Below are 19905 nucleotides of genomic sequence, written 5' to 3'. Positions count from 1 at the left end.
GTATTGAGTGTTGGGTACACACCGAAAAAGGTTATATTGCTTGCTTCATATATGACACCCCTAAAGGTTATATATAAAACCCTTTCTTCACTGAACCAAAATTGATTCCATATAGAACCCTTGGGTTCCATATAGAGTTCTATATGGAGCCAATTTAAGTACTATATAGAACCTTAAGCGCTGACATATACTGTATGAAGCAAGCATAGAACCCTTTTTTGGTTCTATCCAGAACCTTTTTTTTCTAAGAGTGTACTGTATGTCAAACATTTTCATTCTGTATATGAAACATGCTGAAACATGAAACATAATCATGCGTATGATTCCATTGTTTTGGTTGTAACTTAGGTGATGAAGAGAAAAAAAGTAAGGGAGAGAATTGGTATTCACCTAGGTAGGTTACAGTTTCCACAAAAGAGAAAAACAAACTGTGAATGGAAATTCAATTGCCTTTTTCCAGTCATTTATCCTGCGTGTTTGCACAAGCAGTACAACTGTAAAGACTCCACTGATCTTACTCAGCACTTCTTCCTGTTTAACCTGTTGCATAATTATTACTGTGCATAATTTTTTGTTCACCAACAACTACTGCCAACGGCACACTTACTGCAGGTAGTCTACTACTAAATGCTGAAGCAGTGACTGTTAACCGTTGTGTTTTTCCTTAGGAAGGAAGAGAGACAGTTAAGACTTTCAGTTTAACAAAAAATGAAAGTGTTTGCCCAAATGACAAACATCCAGTGGTGACCTGTCATTTATTAATATGATTTTTTTAAATACAACAATTTTGGGGGTTGCCTGTTTTGCATGTTATTTTGACATTAATACATGTCACATATCAGTTGCAAACAATGTAAATAAATACAAATAATCTTTCAGCTAATAAAGCCGCATACAAACTTGGTCTCTTTTTTGCTTTCTTGAGTAAGGCAGCTCCAAAATGCAGGCGTTTCAGCCTAGCTCAGTGCTTTCTGTGGTGGTGTGGCAGCCAGTGGAAAATATGGACCGTAGGGGTTGGTATTGTTCTCTAGTTGCTCCGTGATTGGCTCAGCGTTCTGTCACTCATGGGGACACTGCGTCACCACAAAATCTAAGGGTAGAGCAAAAAAATTCAAGGCACTTGGATGCTACCACAGAGTTACACTAAAAGTGCCCATCCAAGAAGGCTCAGGGTCATAGGCCACAGATAAAATGACGTCAAATCACGTTATATCTACAGTAGCTTTGATTGGACTGATCAACATCATACTTTCAAAATCTTAGCTAGCAAGCTAGCAGTCATCATCATGAATCAAGTCGACAATCTCCTGGAAAATTATTTTTTTATCCTTGTTATATGAAGAGAAATAATGAAGAGAAATTATAGTTAAAACGTTTCGGTGCTCATCAGCTATTGGACATAAACATTACACAAGTTGGAAATCGCAAATTCAACAATGAGTGGTTTAGAAGGAATCAGTGGCTAACTGCAAGCATTGGCAAGCAATCACAAGCCTCATATTCAGTGGAGTGGTTGTGTGGTCCCTAGTTTGGGTTTAAGGGGTCTCTTTTCCAAACTTAAAAGGATACATTTTCAACATTGGCCATGCTGTCAATCCAGCTTGACTTCTGCTGCGCTTAAAACAACTGGAAACTGGAAACTGGGAAATCTGACTTCAGTGGGTTCAAGACAACTGGGAACTCGGAAGAAAATGAGCTCCGACTGGGAAAATACGTTTTGAACCGTCATCCAACTCGGAATTGCATCACGGGAACTCGGGCCATGTTCTAGAGCTCTGACCTGAAGATCACTGACGTCATCATGATTCGATCTTGAAAGCACCATAAATCAGACAATGCCAGACTTTGATGACAAAGTTTGATGACAAAATTTGCCCACGAAGGACTGTCGCGCCACCTTCCTGTTCAAGTGAACACAGCACAACAAGGTGAGTCCAAAAATGTATTGTTTGCTGCTGCATAAATGATTTAATATGCCAGGGAAATATGTATACTGTAGCTAAGAAAGTAATACTAAGTGTATGTTCTGTAGTAAGCTGTTAATAGCCTATGTGCCTCACCCTAATAATTTAGTCCCTTTTCCACTCTTAATTTCACCTACTGTTCTGATTTGGTGGTGCACATGTAGCCTATAGACTGTTTTAGAGAAATGTCATCATCGAATATTGTAAGAGCTTTCATTGTCTGCTTGATGTATCCTACGGTTCTGACTTGGTGTACAGGGAGAATACTGTAAGAACGGCCCATGTTCTGAATTCTGTCGCTGTACATTTCAAAAGTGCTGAACAAATAGTCATATTGACTACATCCGTTCTAGCTCGGTCATTAATGTCTTAATCGAAATTACGGATTGCCTTTAATCCGCTCGTCATCCCCTTATGCCATAGTTTGTACATTTCAATTGTCAGTAGAAACCACATTTGTTTAAGCAAGTGAGCCATATCAGCTTTGTTTTTTTTAAGGCAGTAAATGAGGCTGAATGAACTGTTTCGCTGCCAGACAAGGCTCCGCTGATAGCCAGATCTAGCAGTGGTAATGTTTTGGGACTGCTGTTGGGACTCCGCTGTCGGGACAGCTTTATGTAGGCCCTAACAGTTTGTGGACACCGTTTGTCACCGTTATAGTGCAATTAATTTATTGTTTAGTGTTGTGTTGTGTTGTGTAGTGGCTTTGCTGGCATGCATGTAAAAAAAATGTTGCCCCACCAAGATTTACATGCTAAAATCGCCACTGCAAACATCTGTCGAAGACATTTCTCATGAAAACTGTCAGTGGGCTTATTTCAGCAGGGCAGAAACCCATATTATAATGCCAAGACATTTACTGTGAAGTCCATCAGTAATTTTTGTCACTCTCTACATCAGGTCCTGCCAGCAAATACATGGCATGGATCTTTATTGCTGAGTGTTAAAAATGGGGAGAAAGATATATGTTTTGCATGTGTGTGTGTGTGTGTGTGTGTGTCCTATAGTGCTCAAACTCAAATCCAAAATGAGGAGAGCAGAGTACTGGCAACCAGCCATAGTCTGTCAAATACTACCCAGTATAATAAAACACAATTTCCCATCTTTCCCATCATGAGAATAGCTCCCACTGGCAAAGATAGTACTGACCATGTCTGGGCTTCTTAGCATTAAAGTACAGGTACTTTAAGTACTTATCTCATGATTTATTTCAAATGCCCTTGTATGGTCATCACATATCTGGGAATTCCATGTTTCCCTCTCCTATGCAGTGAGGCCCTCATCCCTCCTCGGAATTCTCCCCAGCTGTGGCCATTTGGCCTACTGTCATTTATGATTTAGTAGAAACCAAACAAGAGATCCTCCCAGATTCAGGACTAGATGTTTTCAAAAGCCATTTTGACACATTGAGCATCATAGAGTATATTTTAGTCATTTAGCAGGTACATTTTAGTCATTCAGCAGATGCTCTTATCCAGAGCAGTTACGGTTGTGCCTTGATCAAGGGCACATCGACAGATTTTTCACCAGCGACTCAAACCAGTGACCAGAGTCGAGTGGCCCTATACGCTCACTACGCAAGTTGCGTAGGGTTCCGCAAATTACGCAAGGTCCCCGCCTCCTCCTCGTGCCAAAGCGGGTGTCACTGTTTACAACTTCGATGAGAGGATGAAGCGGAACTATCCTTCTGGTCACGAAAAGAGAGAGAAAAAAACACCATGAGAGTGAATTGCGGGAACAGAAATCAGGTAAACTTGTGTTCTCTCCTCTCCAAGTGTCATGTGAGCATATAACAGTAACGTTAAGTTGATCTCCTAGCTTGCAGTACATCTCTCTCTAGTCTGTCTGTCTTGCTAACCTAGCTTGGCAGTGCATCTCTTGGTCTCTCTGTGTCTTGCTTGCTTGCCAGCCACTTCCAGGGCTGTGTTCTGTGACTTTGTGCCTGACAAAGGTGAGAGTGAAATACAACTATTTATTACGTTTGATAAACGCCAACGGGCAACGGTGTTTATAAACTGCAGCTCGGAAAAGATAACCGCGTTGTGCGTGAACATTTGTTGATATGCGCGTGCACGAAGTGAAACTCGCGCTTTCCAGCAGCAACCTCTGTGGGGACCAGTCAAGACAATATATGGGCTTGATGGCACTCCTCATAGGCGCACATAATTTTAAAACAAGACAATGATTATCTAGTCTCTCAGTCAAGGTTTAGTTACAACTCTGGACTAATTCAAGACGAAAAACAATGGATTGACATTGACTATTGATTTATATATTGAATTTAAAATGTTGATTAGCTGGACGGTTTATTAACCCAACTTAACACAGGCTACTGTTTGGCCGTAGCCCACGCCAAAAAATGAAAGGTACCCTACAAACCAACCGTGACCTTCTCTTGTGAAGCCCAGACGTAAGAGAGAGAACAATGGCTAAACCTGGTCTTAACTTCCAATGCTCCATCCCCCTGCCCAACCCCCCTCCACGCCACTCCACCAACCACCAGGCTACCCGGTATCAGAAAATTCCAGGCATTCCCGTGATTGGCAGATAGCAGGTTGATTGGCATGACCCCGCGAACACTGGTAAGTACGACACAACCCACTAATAGCCTAACACATAACCCACAGCTGTCTGTGCGGGTCGCTACAATAGTGTTGTTATCTATAATTTACAGGTGCTATACTTACATTTGTCAGTAGAGGAGATGCTGGATCATAAGTCAGTACAAGCACAGACTCAGTTGATCCACATCCAACCTCAGCCAGTACTAACACAGACCCAGTACAGCCGTCTTCAGCAAGTACTAACACAGACCCAGTACAGGCAGCTTCAGCAAGTACTAACACAGACCCAGTACTGGCAGCTTCAGCCAGTACTAACACAGACCCAATACAGCCATCTTCAGCAAGTACTAACACAGACCCAGTACAGGCAGCTTCAGCAACTACTAACACAGACCCAGTACAGGCAGCTTCAGCCAGTACTAACACAGACCCAGTACAGGCAGCTTCAGCCAGTACTAACACAGACCCAGTACAGCCATCTTCAGCAAGTACTAACACAGACCCAGTACAGCCGTCTTCAGCAAGTACTAACACAGACCCAGGTGAAGTACAGGCAGCCTCAGCCAGTACTAGCACAAATAGAGGTGTTCAGCCAGCATCAGATAGAAGCAGCTCAGAGCCTAATAGAACAGTTGCTGCTCCATCAAATGACCCAGCAGATTGGCCCCCAGGCTTAACAGACTTTATGAGGACTGAGTTAGTGCGCAGTGGTCCATTCAAACCAGGACTGGGTTTTTCTTACCCTAAAGACAAGTCTAGAAAAGGTTTCCATTCAGGCTTATTACCGTAATTTCCGGACTATTAAGCGCACCTGAATATAAGCCGCACCCACTGAATTAAAATGTTTTTTTTATTTTGAACATAAATAAGCCGCACATGTCTATAAGCCGCAGGTGCCTACCGGTACATTGAAACAAATTAACTTTACACAGGCTTTAACGAAACACGGCTTGTAATAAAAAATTAGCAGTAAGTTTAGTTGTCTTTTTGCACTGAGTCAATTCCTCACGCTGCTGTTTCCAACGTCTTATCATCAACTCATTAAGACCAAGCTCCCGTGCAGCAGCTTTATTTCCTTTTCCAACAGCCAGATCAATCGCCTTCAACTTGAAAGCTGCATCATATGCATTTCTCCGTGTCTTTGCCATGATGAGGGTGACAAAATTACTATCGTAATCAGAATGATGGGAAGTTTGAGAGCGCTCGATTTAATCTAAACAGTAAACAAAAAAGTTGTTTGACCTTAACCCGTTCGGCAATTTCATTGGTCTAATGAAAGCTTCATGCCGCCAAAAAACTGAGAACGTCACAGAATGTGTTTCTTTGGAGAAAAAAAAATTGAAAGCGGGAAAAATCCATATATTAGCCGCGTCATTGTTTAAGCCGCGAGGTTCAAAGCCTGGGAAAAAGTTGCGGCTTATAGTCCGGAATGTACGGTACAGAGACAGCTGTCAAATGGGGAAAAGATTACCAGGAGCTGGCTTTCATATTCAATCAAAAACAACGCTGTGTATTGTTTTTGCTGTACGCTCTTTTCTACAAAAGACTACAAAATAATAAAGGAAGGCGTGAATGACTGGTCAAATATCAACGCCATTCTGAAACACCATGAGGGTAGTCCTGAACACACAAACAATATGATTAAGTGGAGAGAACTTGAGCTGCGCCTAAGTCGGGGACAGACTCTTGACCAGATACAAATTTCAATTTTGGAGGCTGAAAGAAAGAGATGGCGGGATCTCCTTACACGTTTAATAAGTATCACCCAGTCTCTGGCTGAAAGAAACCTAGCATTAAGGGGTTCATCAGATAAACTCTTCCAACCAGGTAATGGGAAACTTCCTAAAAGAGGTTGAATTACTGGCTAAATTTGACCCCGTTACGGAAAATCATCTCAGCAAAATTAAAGATGGAGAGACACATGCTCATTACATTGGGAAGCGCACACAGAATGAGGTGATACAGATTGTGAGCAATAGTGACTCAAGGAAGAGACTCAAAGTACTTCTCCATTATCTTGGACTGTACACCTGACATGAGTACCCATTATTCTGAGAAGCGTGGCTTTAAAGGCAAAGTCAGAGATCAAGAAGCCCTTCCTCTGCTTTGTGAATGTTGAGGTTACAACAGGCTTGAATCTGTCCACTTTCATCTTAGATAAGCTGAACGAGCTGAAGATTCCATTTGAAGATTGCAGAGGGCAAGCTTATAATAATGGGGCCAACATGAAGGGCAAGCACCAAGGAGTAAAGCCAGACAGCTCAAAAAAATCCCAGAGCTGTGTTCGTCCCATGTTGAGCACATACTCTAAATCTTGTCATTGCCGATGCTGCCAAATCTTCAAAAGATGCAGTTGGGTTTCTTGGGCATGTGCAAAAGCTCTTCACCTTCTTTTCAGCTGGCACACAAAGATGGAGTGTTTTGAAAAAACACGTGAACATAACCATGAAGTCATGGAGTGACACTGGGAGAGTAGGCTCCAAAGTGTTCATGCAATCAGGTATCAGGTTTCTGAGGTTCGGGAAGCATTACTGGAAGCCAGACAGACGATCATTGATCCTGTGGCCAAAGTGGAGGCACAAGCACTTGCAGAGGAAGTTGGGTCCTACCATTTCTTGATTTGCTGTGTCGTATGGTGTGAGATACTGACAATGACAAACAAGGTGAACAAGCTCCTCCAATCCGCCTCAATGCAGTTTGATATCATAGTGAATTTCATCTCAAATGCAAAGGCCTCCCTCACTACATACCGGGAAACTGGATTCTCCTAGGCCCAGACAACAACCAAAAGCATTTGTGAAGAAGTGAATGTGGAGGCTTTTCTGAAAGAGAAGAGATTGAGGAACAGCAAGAGGCATTTCAGCTATGAGGCTCCTGATGAACCAGTGACTGATGCACTGAAAAACCTTGAAGTGAACTACTTCAACATTGTAGTCGACTCTGCTGTTACATCCATGTATGAGAAATTTGAAACACTCAACCAGGTGAAAACCAAATATGGAGTGCTGCTGAACTTCAGCACTGCCTCTCAGACACACGAGATTCAGAATTGACCTGATCTGCCATCAGATAAGATGACTGCCTTTGAGCTTCTTTCCTTTCTCTGTGAGAAAAACCCGGAGGAACTCTATCCTAACCTTTGGATAGCCCTAAGAATTGCAGTCACCCTACCAGTAACAGTAGCATCGGCAGAGAGGAGCTTTTCAAAATGAAAGCTCATCAAAAGCTACCTGAGGTCTTCCATGTCACAGGAACGTTTTGAGTGGTCTGGCCATCATGAGCATAAATCATGACGTGGGGAAACGCATGTCCTATGATGACATCATTGATGATTTTGCCTCAAGAAAGTGCAGAAGATGAATATTTTGATGGTAAGATTTTAATTCAAACATTCACACACTTAGTAACGTTTAAAATTGTAAGGCAGAAGTACATTTGTGTAAATCATGACGTGGGGAAACACGTGTGCTATGATGACATCATTGATGATTTTGCCTCAAGAAAGTGCAGAAGAGGAATATTTTGATGGTAAGATTTTAATTCAAACATTCAAATGTTTACACACTTAGTAACGTTTAAAATTGTAAGGCAGAAGTACATTTGTGTAAATGACTGCTTAACTAACTATGTGACATACGTTCTCAATTTCTTCCAGACAGTCCAGATAGACTGGTGCCCATGCTGATGCTGAAAATGCCCAGGCTGTAGAGGGAACCGAAGTTAATCACACAGCTGTTATTTGACTATTTTGAGACATATAGCTGCAGCCATAGCCTATAGGCTTATGTTTACCCGTGTGGCTCAGTTGGTAGAGCATGGTGTTTGCAACGCCAGGGTTGTGGGTTCGATTCCCACGGGGGACCAGTACGGAGAAAAAAATGTATGAAATGTATACATTCACTACTGTAAGTCGCTCTGGATAAGAGCGTCTGCTAAAATGATTAAAATGTAAAAGTGTTTACATTGTATAGACAAAGCTAATTGTATAATATTGTGAGGACTGGACTAATTACCAGGCAGCAGAGCCAAAGCTCGGTGTTATATTTCATTATTTTCTACAATTTCTTATTTATGTTAATGTTAATATTCAGTTATCTTAAGATTCTATATAAAATATTCTATTCAATAAATATTGTTTGGTTAAACCTCATTCTGTTCTGTATAGGTCTACCTATTCTTAGACCGACACTGTTTTAAAGGAGGGAGGATTGTAGTGGGAGCACTGGGGTGTCAGGTGTGACTGTGTGGCAATGGTAAATGATTTACATGTCTCATGGGTCAGGTAGGAGGGCCCCTTAGCAGAATTTTGCTTAGGGCTCCACTGAGGTTAGGGCTGGCTCTGCCAGTGACCTTTCTGTTACAGGCCCAGCAGATAATGCGCGCTGACGCTATGTGGTCTGCGAGCCTCAAAGAGCATGCGCTGCGTTTCAGATGGTATTTTTGAATCTCAAATGGTATGTGAACTCGAAAGTCGACATTTGTTGGTCTCGTGTATCACATGAGTCAGTAGCTTTGTTCCAGGGCGTCAGTGTGTTACACACATACCAGTCGGCGCACTAGCTCTGGTCCAGGGCATTATGTTAACCACTGTTGCTAGTACACACTAGCTAAATAGCTTGCTAGTACATGTTAGCTAGCTAGTACACATTATCTAGCTAGCAGACACTAGTTAATACACACTAGCTCAGCGTTTCCCAAACTCGGTCCTGGGGACCCCAAGGGGTGCATGTTTAGTTTTTTTTGCCCTAGCACTAAACAGATGAATCAAATGATCAACTCATCCTCAAGTTTTGATTATTTGAATCAGGTTAACGCACCATCCTATCTGGCACTTTTCGACATTCTGTATACATCTGGCCCTTCTTTGGACACTGTGTTAACTAACCTCCAAACGAGCTTCAATGCCATACAACACTCCTTCCATGGCCTCCAAATGCTCTGAAACGCTAGTAAAACCAAATGCATGCTTTTCAACCGTTCGCTGCCCGCCTGACTAGCATCACTACTCTGGATGGTTCTGACCTAGAATATGTGGACAACTACAAATACCTAGGTGTCTGGCTAGACTGTAAACTCTCCTTCCAGACTCATATCAAACATCTCCAATCCAAAATCAAATCTAGAATCGGCTTTCTATTTCCTAACAAAGCCTCCTTCACTCATGCCGCCAAACTTACCCTAGTAAAACTGACTATCCTACCGATCCTTGACTTCAGCGATGTCATTTACAAAATAGCCTCCGACACTCTACTTAGCAAACTGGATGCAGTCTATCACAGTGCCATCTGTTTTGTCACCAAAGCCCCATATAACACCCACCACTGCGACCTGTATGCTCTCGTTGGCTGGCCCTCGCTTCATATTCGTCGCCAAACCCACTGGCTCCAGGTCATCTATAAGTCTTTGCTAGGTAAAGCCCCGTCTTATCTCAGCTCACTGGTCACCATAGCAACACCCACCCGTAGCACGCGCTCCAGCAGGTATATTTCACTGGTCATCCCGAAAGCCAACACTTCCTTTGGCTGCCTTTCGTTTCAGTTCTCTGCTGCCAATGACTAGAACGAATTGTAAAAATCACTGAAACTGGAGACTTATATCTCCCTCTCTAACTTTAACCATCAGCTGTCAGAGCAGCTTACCAATCACTGCACCTGTATACAGCCAATCTGTAAATAGCACACCCAACTACCTCATCCCCATATTGTTATGTATCTTCTTGCGCCTTTGCACCCCAGTATCTCTACTTGCACATCATCATCTGCACATCTATCACTCCAGTGTTAATACTAAATTGTAATTATTTCACCTCTGTGGCCTATTTATTGCCTTACCTCCATACTCTTCTACATTTGCACACACTGTACATAGATTTTTTTCTATTGTGTTATTGACTGTACGTTTGTTTATGTGTAACTCTGTTTTTGTTTTTGTCGCTCTGCTTTGCTTTATCTTGGCCAGGTCGCAGTTGTAAATGAGAACATGTTCTCAACTGGCCTACCTGGTTAAATAAAGGTTAAATATATATATTTTTTAAAAGGAAGAGTGTTAGGGTTGTCAACAACTGGTGTCCCCGACGCGACCACTAGATGGCGCTGTATGCCTATTCCATCTAGCCACAACAGTAGAAACGTAAACAAACCATCTGTGGTGAAAACCATCATTATAATATCGGTTCCGATCACTTCTCTTAGCAGAAAGGCTGCGTTTAGACAGGCAGCCCAATTCTGATTTTTTTTTTAATCCAGTAAGTGGTCTTTTGACCAATCACATCAGATCGTTTTACATCAGCTCTGAGCTGATATGATCTGATCTAATTGGTCAAAAGAACAATTAGTGAAAAAAATATCTGGTTTCGGCTGCCTGTCTAAACGCAGCAATATGGGCCCAGAACTTAATAGAGCATCTGACCAATACTTTACTTCTGTGTTAACCGAGAGTACCTCATTGGTCAAGGAAATAATGCAGAAAGTAGCCTATTAATCATACATGATGTGACACAGAAAGGGAGTCCTACCATCTAGTGGTGATTATAAACAGCTGTACAGGAGAGCAACAGAATGGATGTTGGTCATAATGGGGGCACTAGAGTTCACACGGCACTGTCTCCTTATATGGCTGGTTCAATGACACGCTATGGGTGAATGACAGTAGGCTTGTTCGACATAGCAGGCGACAGTGCAGGCGACTGCTGACTGACTGATCTTCAAATAACCTTGCATCACATATAACTACTCATTATTATTTGTAGATCACCCATGATACATTACGGCTTTGATGCTCTCGAACACCGCCATACTGTAGTAGTATGACACTCCTCCCTGCTCTATGCCACGTTCAAGACAACTCGGAACTGCAACTCAAAAGCAAGGACTGACACAATTGATTTATTTGGGAGGTAATTCAGTTGTAGATGCCGTAAACTCGGGACCTCTGAGTTTAAATGAACGATATTGGCATAGAGCTTGCTATTGGTTGATTCTGACACTTCCCAAGTGGGGAACTCGGGTACCATTTTCTACAACGCGTAAGCAAGTCGGAAAGGTCTGAGTTCCCGACATGACCTGAACGCGCCACAAAGATGAGCCCAGAGTTTCCCACTTGGAAAGTATCAGAGTCAACAAATAGGAAGCTCTACGCAAATGTTTAACTTGGAGGTCCCGAGTTTCCGAGTTGCCTTGAAAGCACAATAAATCCTGGCCCTTGTTCAGTTGCCAAACATTGCAGATAGAAATTCCACAAAAAGAGCCAAAGTGTTTAATATTCTACATGTCAGAGAGGCATGTTTATTCTACATAGCCTATTTCTATCTCAACGTTCCAAAACGTTGCGTCCTGCTGAATGCGACCCAGCTACAGAAATCTTGTTTCGTCATATCATACCATCTATACACACACGCACGGACGTACACACACCGGACACACAGATGGAGAGAGAGGGGTGAATGGAAGGAGGAGAGAGATATGACATTAAAAGACAAGGAGAGACTATAAAAAACATCAGGTTACAATTATCAAACATCAGATGAATTAATCCCCCATAGCTGATTTCAAAACTGGCATTTTGGGGAAACAAAGCCACAAATGAATAGTCATTACAAATATAGCTTGTATTTTAGCAAAATATGGAAAGGCAGCTTTATGATTAGGCAATTTAAAATCCATTCCGTTCGCATCATTGGCTATGTGAAAACAAGGTAAGTTAACAGCTTCACTATTGTAAGCAAACCAGTGTTGTTTACATTTCCTCCTGCATGTAGATATGCGGATGTCATGATAGTAATTTTGCCTAAATATGTCGTGCAACCAGTTTTACGCTTTTTCCCAAATTCCGGTAGGTTCCTCCACGTTTCGTTCCGTTTGCTTGCGTTTAAGAAACGTTTTGCAACATAATCGTTGTAATGAATAGGCTTGTAGACAATCTGCGTTTCGATGTGGAGTCATTTTGGGTAAATATGTCGGCCAACCAGTTTTACCCGTGTTTTTCCAATTCAGTTTCTCAGCCAATGTGTAGCATAGCCTGTAATATATGTCCTTAAAACGACCAACGCCTCTTGTACACAGGGTAGGTTTCGACATCACTGGGGGATATTTATATCTCGGGATATGCTGCTCCCCTTGAAATGCACTTGTCGTTATCGCGCTTCGTATCGCACGATGACGTGAAGGTTAGTATAGGGCGTCATTGCCTGTGCAATGGAGTGCTATATCGACTGAGCAGGCGTCAGAGTCGCCAATTACTACAACATTTTGTATCTGTACGCGGTGGAATATATAATTTCTTAGAAACGAGTGCGGTGAATTGAGTGTAAGTATAGTATGCTTCTGTCAGTAATGTACAATTTGCTTGCCTTGTATCATAATTGTCTGCCTGTCTATTGACCTATCACACTATAATGGTGTTACGCTCTTATGCTGCCAATACAGTATCTACCATCATAACCTACTAATACAGTATACTGTAGTCAATGTTTCTGTAGAGATCTTGTTTTATTGTACAGTAGTTATTCATGTTTTAGTTAGAAAAAGTAGGTTGTGTCTACTTTATCTTAAAGCAGATCAGCTGTTCAGATTTCCTGTCTGGCAACAATGTAGGGTATTCCACAATATGCTATAGTTTCTCACAGTTATTGGCTATTTCAGACAGGGTCACTTGTGGTCAACAACTACCTGATCAGACACTTGATGAAAGCATGGAGGTCCCCACCAGGTTGAGGTTTGGGCTGTGGGGACATGTATGGGGATCAACTTCTGCAACTGTATTTAGTTACAAACCGTCAGCGATTTTGACACAGAGCCAGACGAGGGTTGTCATTAGTTACCACTGCCACAAAGTCAAAATGGTTTATATCGTAAAAATGTATAAACCATTTTTTTAAAAATGCTTTTTGGTCTTAATTTAAGGTTAGGGTTAGGCATAAGGTTAACAGTGTGGTTAGGGTTAGGTTTAAATCAGATTTGAAGAAGAGACATTGTAGAAATAGGCGAGGTTTAGCCAGATTTATGACTTTATGACTGTGGTAGCTAGTGGCGACGCAAACGTGATCCTAAGAGTTGAGTATACTTTACAGAAGTAGCATATGAATGGTTGGTCCACACTTGTTTCCTGAAGGTGACGTTCGTTTTATTCAACCGTTTTCTCAAGGGCACTAGGAGGAATGCTTCACAATTTCGAAGAAACAACACTGTATTTCGAAACGGACATGTTATTGTTAGTTGGGCAGGGGTCGGTTTATTTTTGGTAGCAGAATGTATGAGTTGTTCTATGAAGAAGAACTAGAAATACTGCAACATTTCAAGTAACAGTGGAGAATGCATTTTACCATACAGTTTCGCTTCCCTCCAAAATGCCTTGCAAAATAAATCCTTGCAAAATAAATCCTTGCATGAAATATGGTCGCTCCAGTTTTAAGTAATGTCACGTGAACAGAATGTGAGTGTGGCCCTTACAAAAAATATTTTAGTTTTGAAACGGCAGAAAACGTGCAGTAACTGCAGTCAACTGTGGTATTTTGGACACAGTCATTGCAGTATAACTGCAGTGTACAGCAGGGGGTCCACTACAACAAAGGTAGGATCTGGTGACCACATAAATTAGTGTGACTGGTCTATTTGTAAAGGGGGGGGCATTAGTAGATTGGTATATGGGCTGACCCATAACCTCAACATGATAATGCAACTAAATCAACAAATATTCCCAACTGTTGCAAGGCAGCCGGTGGTAAATACATGGGTCCTGGCCTGAGATAAGATAATACAGAAGCAGGTGTTGACATATTTGGGTATACAGTATCTACAGTTGGTGATAGCATATCTGTACTGTACAGTACAGTAAAAAAGACACCATAAATGCTTTAACATGCAGCTCTGTTCTAAGCATGCCAAAAATCAAGTCAAATATAAAGTTCAGTTTACGGTCTGTTGCTGCGGGCTCTAGAGGTTAACTACTTTATAGCTTTAAAACGGTGTCAATCATACACTGGTATTGTAGATTTCAAGTCAGGATTTCTCCCTTTTTGCTCACTGCTAACAGGCCTACAGGAGCAGAATATCAGTCAAACTCCTATTGACATGATTCAGTGCATGATGTAGGCAAAAGTCTGACTTACTCTACTGTACGGGTGTATATCTCACATTCCTATTTGGTTCTCTACTATGAACTGTGTTTTTCTCTCTCAGTAACGAGTGGTAATGGCGAGCTTCTCTCCACTGGTCCTGTCCATCACTGCCACCAGCTTTGCGACGTTCCAGTGTCTGTTCCATTTTGTCAGTCCCTGTATCTCTGCTCGGTTCTGCCCTGGGTACCGCCGTCTCAGCCCTAAACACACCGTAGAGTGGAACTCCAGGTACAGCATCAGGAGACTGAGAAGGCATATTTTGGTGTTATTCAATCATGTAATTCAAAGCTCCTATCAGAACACATATTGGATTATCATTTTCCCAGTCAAAGTACATTTCTGAGCATAGACCCTTTCAAATATTCTTGTTTAGCATTTTTCCATGGCATGGAATCCCACAGCTGCCACGAAATGTCAAGTTTAAGTTAGTATGCTTTTATGAGTATGTGTGTCTGTTTTTTTGTGATATTTTTCTAGAACTGTGTCTACATTTCACGCCTTGATAGTGGGCCTTTTTTGTCTCTACATATTACTATTTGATGATGCCGTCAATGAAGACCCAGTCTGGTAAGAATCTACCTGACTGCAAAGTGTGCAATTCTTGATATAATCTTATATTTGGAACATTTATCTATATTTTAAACATGTGCTTTGTGCTTTCTTACCAATAGGGGAGATCCGTCACTGGTGAAAATAAATGTGTCCATAACCTGTGGCTACCTCCTATCAGGTGGGTTTCCACTTCAAACATGTTTAACCCTTGTATTGCTTTGCATATTTCCATGGATTATGTTGACCCATACAGTGAGCTATCTCCCTTGTCTGTCTTGCAGATATGCTGCTCATATGTTACTATTGGCGGGCGATAGGGGACAAGTTTTTTGTAATCCACCACCTGGCAGCACTGTATGCTTACTACTATGTACTGGTGAGTTCTCTACTGACCCAGAGCAGAATGTGCAGGCAAGATGGGGAAGGGACAAGGGCCAAGGGTGAACAGCCATGTAGTTTAATGGGATTGGTTAGAATGGATAACAAAGTGCTTGTCAGGGATGAAATAGTTTGGTTCCACTTTACATTCAGTATCCCTAATATGTGTAGACCTATATTTGGAACACTTTGATTTACAGTGTTGTTATTGACCTATAAATACACTGCTATAAGTGTTATTACTCAGTTGTTTTGCTGTACTTACTAGGGTTATTAGACAGTAATAGAACACTGTAAACCAAGTGGTAGGCAAGTAGATTCAGCCGCGGGACGATTTCTGTCGGAGCGAATGGTCGCCAAAATGTGTACATTGCAAATTGACCACAACTAAGCCCAAAAAGAGATTGTATTTAAAAATAACAATAATTTCATACCTTGATTACATTGAGACACGATTACACATCTCTTTTTTATTGTGGGAATACTTGAACAGATTTCCTAAAATAACACATTTCTAACTGAATTCCTGGTGATTTTACAGTCTTTTTGAGCAAAAATCACCCCCCGCCAGGTTTAGGCCTGTTTCCAACCCCTGCTGTTGCCGACCCCTGCTGTTGCTGACCCCTGCTGTACACTAAAGTGTTACCCTCCCCTCTTCGGGAAGGTACAGTGTAAGCAAGCGCATATATTGTTCGAAAGTAGTTACAGTTGTAAAACAGTTTTGAGATACGGCTTGCAGTTGACACACCACTAAAAGCTAGACAACCATGTGATGTAGATGTTCACTCTTGGTCCTGTCCTGTGAATCTATTCTGGGCCATCAGGTTCAGTAGCTGCTAAGATTAATGATGACAATGATGAGGATAGGGACCATTTTTTGCATGGAATAGGATGATGAGTTGTTGTGCCCGTTTCAAAGCCACAGATTCAGACCAGTCCCGGACTAGAAAACATGCTCAATGGAGAATATCCATTGAATATAAAAAATGTTTTGTCCCAGATTAGGATTAATCTGTGTCCAGGAAACCAGACTGTAGAGTTTCTGTGCATAATGTATTCTCTTACTTCTCTCAATCTGTGATGGTGATTGGTACATGCTGCCTTTTGGTTGTTTTGACCTTTTGAGCCTATACCCTAGACCCTATACATCAATACAAAGACAGGGTCTTCCTCTCATTTCATTTTTTTTAAATCACCACTGACTTTTCTTAGTAAAATGTACTGGATAATTTCCAGTCCCTTTTTTGGGTAATGTTAGAATGGATTGTAGAGTAATTGTTTTGAAATTTATAATTAGATATTAACTTAATAACAGCCTCCACATAGTTAGTCCATATCTTTTTTAATTTCTCAAGAATGTTTTTTTTATCTTCTTCAATGTTGGGATAGGGGGCTTTTAATGGTGCCAGTTTTCACTAGTTGCACATTTCTTTTGTTTAGGTATTTTATGTCCATGTCTTTCCTCCACTTACATGTGTGATCAATGAACCCAGTCTTGTGTCTCTATCCTGCTAACAATACAGAACATGCAAAAAATGTCCTAAACAAAGAACAGGCCTGTGTCAAATGGCGATAGAAGGGGTCCCTTCCTATCTTGTCTGTAGTGAATTCTGTTGTGGTACATAGAGCACATGTTGCCTAGTAACAGTATGGATTTACCAGTACATAGAGGTACGAGCATGCACTGCTGGATTGTCACCACCAATTTTTGAACACATTTTGAACATTTCTATGTGACCCAAGTTTATTAACCGTGTCATAACCCCAGTAAGTACACCTAGATGTTTTATTGTTTTTGGATCGTACGGTAGGTTTACGATCATGATGTATCATGAATTCACATATTATTGAAAGTACTTCTCTTGGCATTATTTTCTTTGCACTTTGTTCTGTCTCTCTCTTTTAGAGCATAGGAATGTTGCCTTATTTTGCTAACTTCCGTCTGGTCGCAGAGCTTTCCACTCCTTGTGTGAACCAGCGGTAGGTAACCTCCGTGCCAAATAGACTCACGCACACACAAACAGAATGTTTACTGGGAAGTAGAGAGAACCTCATAAAATACCCATTTATTTGTCCTTACAGCATTTGCCAAATGGCTTTTGTCATTGGTAGTAGTGCATTCAACCGTTTCAGAAACACTATTGACCGTTAATGTTTAACTACTTATAGTGAGTCAGACCAGTTACACCCAGCTGAAAGCTCGTACAGTGTCTGACATACATCATTAGAGACACATGTTTCATACTTAATAATACATTTTCAGTCACATACATTTCCAATTGTATACTATTATCCTGATTTAATCCAACAAAGACAAAATACAGATTCAATGTTAAACATTTATATTTTATTTTAATCATTTAGCAGACACTCTTATCCAGAGTGAATTACAGTTAGTGCATTCATCTTAATATAGCTGGGTGGGACAACCACATATCACAGTCAAAGTAAGTATATTTTTCCTCAAAGTAGCTATCTGCAAAGTCAGTGATTAGTAGAAAAAGAGTCAAGTGTGAGTGTTAGTTTAACAGGTAGGATTTCAGACTTTTTCAGAAGATGGGCAGGGACTCTGCTGTCCTAGCGTCAGGGGGGAAGCTTGTTCCACCATTGGGGTGCCAGGACAGAGAAGAGCTTTGACTGGGCTGAGCGGGAGCGGTCCTCCCATAGGGTTGGGAGAGCCAAGAGGCCACAGGTGGCAGAACGGAGTGCTCGGGTTAGGGTGTGTAGGGTTTGGGCATAGGCTTGAAGGTAGGGAGGGGCAGTTCGCTAAGGAATTGTACTTAAAACCTTTAAGTGCTGGGTATACTGTAGATATGTTTTAAGAGTCACTTTTCTGGAACAATGCCAGTTGATATCCATGACTCCATTACAATTGAGTCCAACAACTTCTACCTCACTCTGTAACTATACTAACTGTATCTATCTTTCAGCTGGTTCTTTGAAGTGCTTGGTTACCCAAAGAAATCATTACCAAATATGGTCAACGGAATTGCCATGACGCTATCCTTCTTCCTGGTGAGGATAGCGGTCATGCCGATGTATTACAGCCGGATGTACGACGTGTACGGGACAGAAGCTTTCTACCGGGTGACTTTTGGGGGCCGTTGTGCCTGGATGGGCCCCAGTTTCTGTCTAGACATTATGAACGTCATGTGGATGCATAAAATGGCCCGCGGCTGCATTAGCGTTCTGCGCTGTCCCGGAAAGGTAAAAGTGGAAAAGCTACAGAATGGGAAAGTGCACTGAGAGGTTGCAAAAGGCTATGGTAGAGTTATTTTATTGTATGTCTGGTTCAAATGGTTCATGGACATTTTTGGATCAAATGGTTCATGGACTGGAAATGTCCTGAGACTCCCGAGGATCACCAGCCCTAGGTAAATTGTGTACCACTATACTTATTTGTCCAGAACAATGCCAATTAAACAAGCTCTACAGTCCTCCAAAATGATGGAAGGGGACATGGTAAAGGCCATTGGATTGCGTCTCCTCTTGGTCCTTACAGATGGAGGAAGTGGATGGAAACAAACAGACAATATTCTAAAGCACAGCTCTTGTCTGTTGGACCCTTTGTTTGTAAATTGTATATGTCCACCCAAAGGTGTCTTGTGTGTATTGCCACAATTACATGAACTGACATGGAAGAGAATGTTAAAGGAACTCACATAGTTCTGTAATGTTTATGAAGCCATATAGATGGCTCTTGTACAAATATCATGAGATATTGTACGAAAATAAAATCCTTACTTGAAATCTGTGTTTTCACCAGCATTAGGATGTAAAAGAAGTATATTGTCAGACTACTGAAGTCTATGCTCAGGAGCCTGCTCATGCAGTAGGCCTAGGAAATATTAGTCATGCACATAAAGTATCAGAGTAGATTTAGACAAACCACAGCAAACAAATGCCAGAATGTATTGTAATTTTATCTTTAGAAGTGACCTTACTGAGTGTGATTCATGATAACAGCAATAAAAGTGCACTTATGTCTAACCGACACACCCACACTATAACTTCACACAAGCATCTCCACACAGTTTACAAATTACAGATCAAACTTCAGAAGTCAAGCTTCATAATGTAATGTGAAAAATGTAATTAAAGGGATACTGCAAGATTCTGGCATTTAATCCCTTTTTCTGGTTACCCAGAGTCTGATGAACTTGTATGTCTGCATGCAGTATGAAGTTAGAATAGCAATGCTACTGTACCTTTAGACTTCAAGTCCTTGTGCTATCGCTTAACGTTGGCTAGCTAAACTACCGCTATTTCCATCATATTGTGTGCAGAGACATAAAAATGGTATCCACAAGTTCATCTGACTGGGTAAGCAGAA

General features: G+C 41.4%; 1 protein-coding gene across 9 annotated transcripts; it reads left to right on the top strand.

Moving 5' to 3' along the window:
• The first annotated feature begins 3503 nt into the window (after window positions 1-3503).
• Window positions 3504-19686, top strand: tm56b (Transmembrane protein 56-B). Of its 9 annotated transcripts, none has more exons than XM_045714304.1 (8): window positions 3504-3712; window positions 4468-4546; window positions 14704-14870; window positions 15171-15209; window positions 15314-15372; window positions 15476-15570; window positions 17479-17552; window positions 18503-19686. In XM_045714304.1, the coding sequence occupies exons 3-8, from the start codon at window positions 14716-14718 to the stop codon at window positions 18816-18818; spliced, it is 738 nt and encodes a 245-aa protein (XP_045570260.1). In that variant the 5' UTR covers window positions 3504-3712; window positions 4468-4546; window positions 14704-14715; the 3' UTR covers window positions 18819-19686.
• The last annotated feature ends 219 nt before the right edge of the window (window positions 19687-19905 follow it).

This window comes from Salmo salar, chromosome ssa03 (genome assembly GCF_905237065.1).
Source record: "Salmo salar chromosome ssa03, Ssal_v3.1, whole genome shotgun sequence".
Classification (NCBI taxonomy): Eukaryota; Metazoa; Chordata; class Actinopteri; order Salmoniformes; family Salmonidae; genus Salmo; species Salmo salar.
This window is presented reverse-complemented; position numbering and strand designations above follow the sequence as displayed.